The 2,500-nt window shown below is 41.5% G+C and overlaps 1 protein-coding gene across 1 annotated transcript in view; it reads right to left on the minus strand.

The window, feature by feature from the left end:
• LOC138011328 (voltage-dependent L-type calcium channel subunit alpha-1D-like) overlaps positions 1-2,500 on the minus strand; it is a 46,666-nt gene that overhangs the window by 22,259 nt on the left and 21,907 nt on the right. The window contains exons 20-22 of the mRNA XM_068858295.1: positions 2,273-2,348; positions 1,435-1,531; positions 464-593 (exon numbers count right to left, since the gene is read on the minus strand). Coding sequence (XP_068714396.1) covers positions 464-593; positions 1,435-1,531; positions 2,273-2,348 — 303 coding nt within the window. The remainder of the gene's footprint in view (positions 1-463; positions 594-1,434; positions 1,532-2,272; positions 2,349-2,500) is intronic.

Genomic DNA, 2,500 nt, shown 5'->3' on the forward strand with positions numbered 1-2,500 from the left:
GAAATGTACTACAAACTAGAGCCATCAAACAGAACGGGCTTTCAAAAAGCTTCAGGTAGGCTTTATAAGGCGCCTTAAATGCAAAAAGCAATATTAATACCCTGACAAAACAAAAACGGCATAAAAAGGCCCTAATGTTTGTTTGTTTTTGTTTGTTTTACGAGACATCTGGTTTGTCTCTTTCTACTGGGCAAACCTGCCCAGAGGGAAGGAGCACGAACCGGACTCGAGGTCCTATGCGAGGTGCTCCACCCTACCCTATCCAGACCAGAAAGACCAGACCACAACACCGGGAACTACATGCCCTAACCAACAGGACTGAAGAAAGCGCCAGGAATCCGCGGTACAATGATCGACTTTACTTCCCATTGCTAGAAAAAAGTGGCGCCATATTTTCAGAGCCAATCAGTATAAAACTTTCGACACTCAGTTGAAAACCACTCTACAAGACACTTTCGCTGACCTGGTTTCTTTCTGCGCTTGCGTCAAGCGGATCTTCCGCTGCCAATAGAATACTGCTGACTATGATGAGTATTAAGACGAAATTTACAAAATATTTGTTGGTTGCGATCTTGTAACAGATGATGCGAATTCTGAAAAACAAAGAAAGAGGAAATTATGAAGAGCAATCCGCAAGTCATTAGCTTTGTATAAATAAAGTCCATGATTGTGAAAACTTGCTGGTTAAGAACGTTAAATAGCAGCACGGTCTCAAAAGCAGAATGGGACAGTGTCTATCAAAGCCCAAGAAAATACAAACACAAACAGAGAAATAAAGCTCACAAAAACAATGACATGGCAAAAGGCTGTGAATTCGAAAGGGAAAAAATAACCGAACGGACCAGCACTAAGGAAGAACGTCCTGCCCGTCTCACGATCCGTGTTCACCAACTTCGAACACTTATTTTTTATACAAAGAGAAGGGACTGGAGTGTTCAATCTTGTAGTATGGACAAACTTGTCTCCACTTATGTCCACAAATACACCTCATTAGACGGAAGCCAAATTTTGAGATCCAACACGAAATGTCCTTTCAAGTCTACGTATTTGCCACCTATTTCTATCAATAAGGTTAGGGTAAAGGTTTGCGTTATCTGTTTATCCTTATTTGAGGATCAGTATTTGGGGGAAACTTTGCGACGTTAATTATACGTATTCGAGACACGAGTGATGTTGAAGTTGGGGTGAAGAACAGGGGGACACTTCGTGACGCTTATTGAAATCAGTGTGCATCTAATTAGGTTCATGTTTAAATTTGGCCGACTCAGCAGTGATGCTTCAAGAAGATTTATGGTTAATAAGACCACGCACGCAGGGACAAGCGCTGGAAAATGTAAGTGTACATGCAAGTCTGGGACAAAAAGTTGTATTGACAACGAGCTACGCTTAAGCTCAGCGGGGAAAAGCAAGTGAATTTCTGGGTATTGAACTCACATGTTAGTGGAAGAAAAAATAAATAAGGCCGACTCGGGAGGCATAGGTGCATAGTCAATGTCCTCTGTTGATCCATCACTCGTGTTCTCTTCATTATCTGAAATAAATTAAGTGAGAAATAAAAGATAAACTAAGGGGTTGTTTACATGAGAAAACTCGCCCCAGAACGAGTTCCTTACCGGAAGGACTACTTGATATCATATCGTGTTTACGTGATACCTACTTTATTTCATATCATGTATGCATGAAGGCAGGCACACTTGACGTTGATTTAACACATGCCATTTTCGATTGACAAAATTCACGCATGCGCTACCGGTTCCAGTCCACCTAGACGTCACGTTCATAACGACACGAGTGGTTGTTCCGCGTTTACGTGACACAGTTGCGGACTTTCGTACCGGAATGAAATTCCCGCTCCGGTACAGAAACCGTGGTGAACTCGCGCCGGTATGAGTCGTTCCGGTATAACATTTTTTGGTGTTGCTATGTAAACGAATGCAGAGCCACAAGAGGGAACCGGAGTGAACTCGCTCCGGGACAAAAATCTCCCCGGTATCTTGTAAACACTACCTTATCTACGAACGACGAGATAAGGGAAAGACCCAAAGAGTTCCTGTTCATTTTAGCACGAAAGCGAAATGAACAGGAAATACGCAGGACATAATTTTTCGCACGGCTCTCAAATGCGATAGCAAAAGCTCTTTTAAAAAAATCTCCACGTTACTGGAAATGCTATTTTACAAGAAAAAAAGAAAGTCGCGTTATGGTTGACTTAAAAATAATTAAAAAATCATAAATTAATAAATTAAAATGGTAAGAAAATAATCGTGCTCACTGTTGGTAGCGACTTTTGATTCTCCGTGCTCTAAACCATCCACCGACTGGGCTTCGACGTCACTGTGCGATGCCGTCTGCAGTTAAGACAAAAAAAAACAGTTGGTGTCAACGCAGAGAAAAAAATGAGAAAGCTTTATTATTTAAATAAAACTTCCTGCAACCCTTAATTTCACCAACATATCAGAGTCGTGCGGACAAGCGATAAGCTTGTTTACACGTTTCTCGT

Source organism: Montipora foliosa, chromosome 7, assembly GCF_036669935.1.
Source record: "Montipora foliosa isolate CH-2021 chromosome 7, ASM3666993v2, whole genome shotgun sequence".
In the NCBI taxonomy this organism is placed as follows: Eukaryota; Metazoa; Cnidaria; class Anthozoa; order Scleractinia; family Acroporidae; genus Montipora; species Montipora foliosa.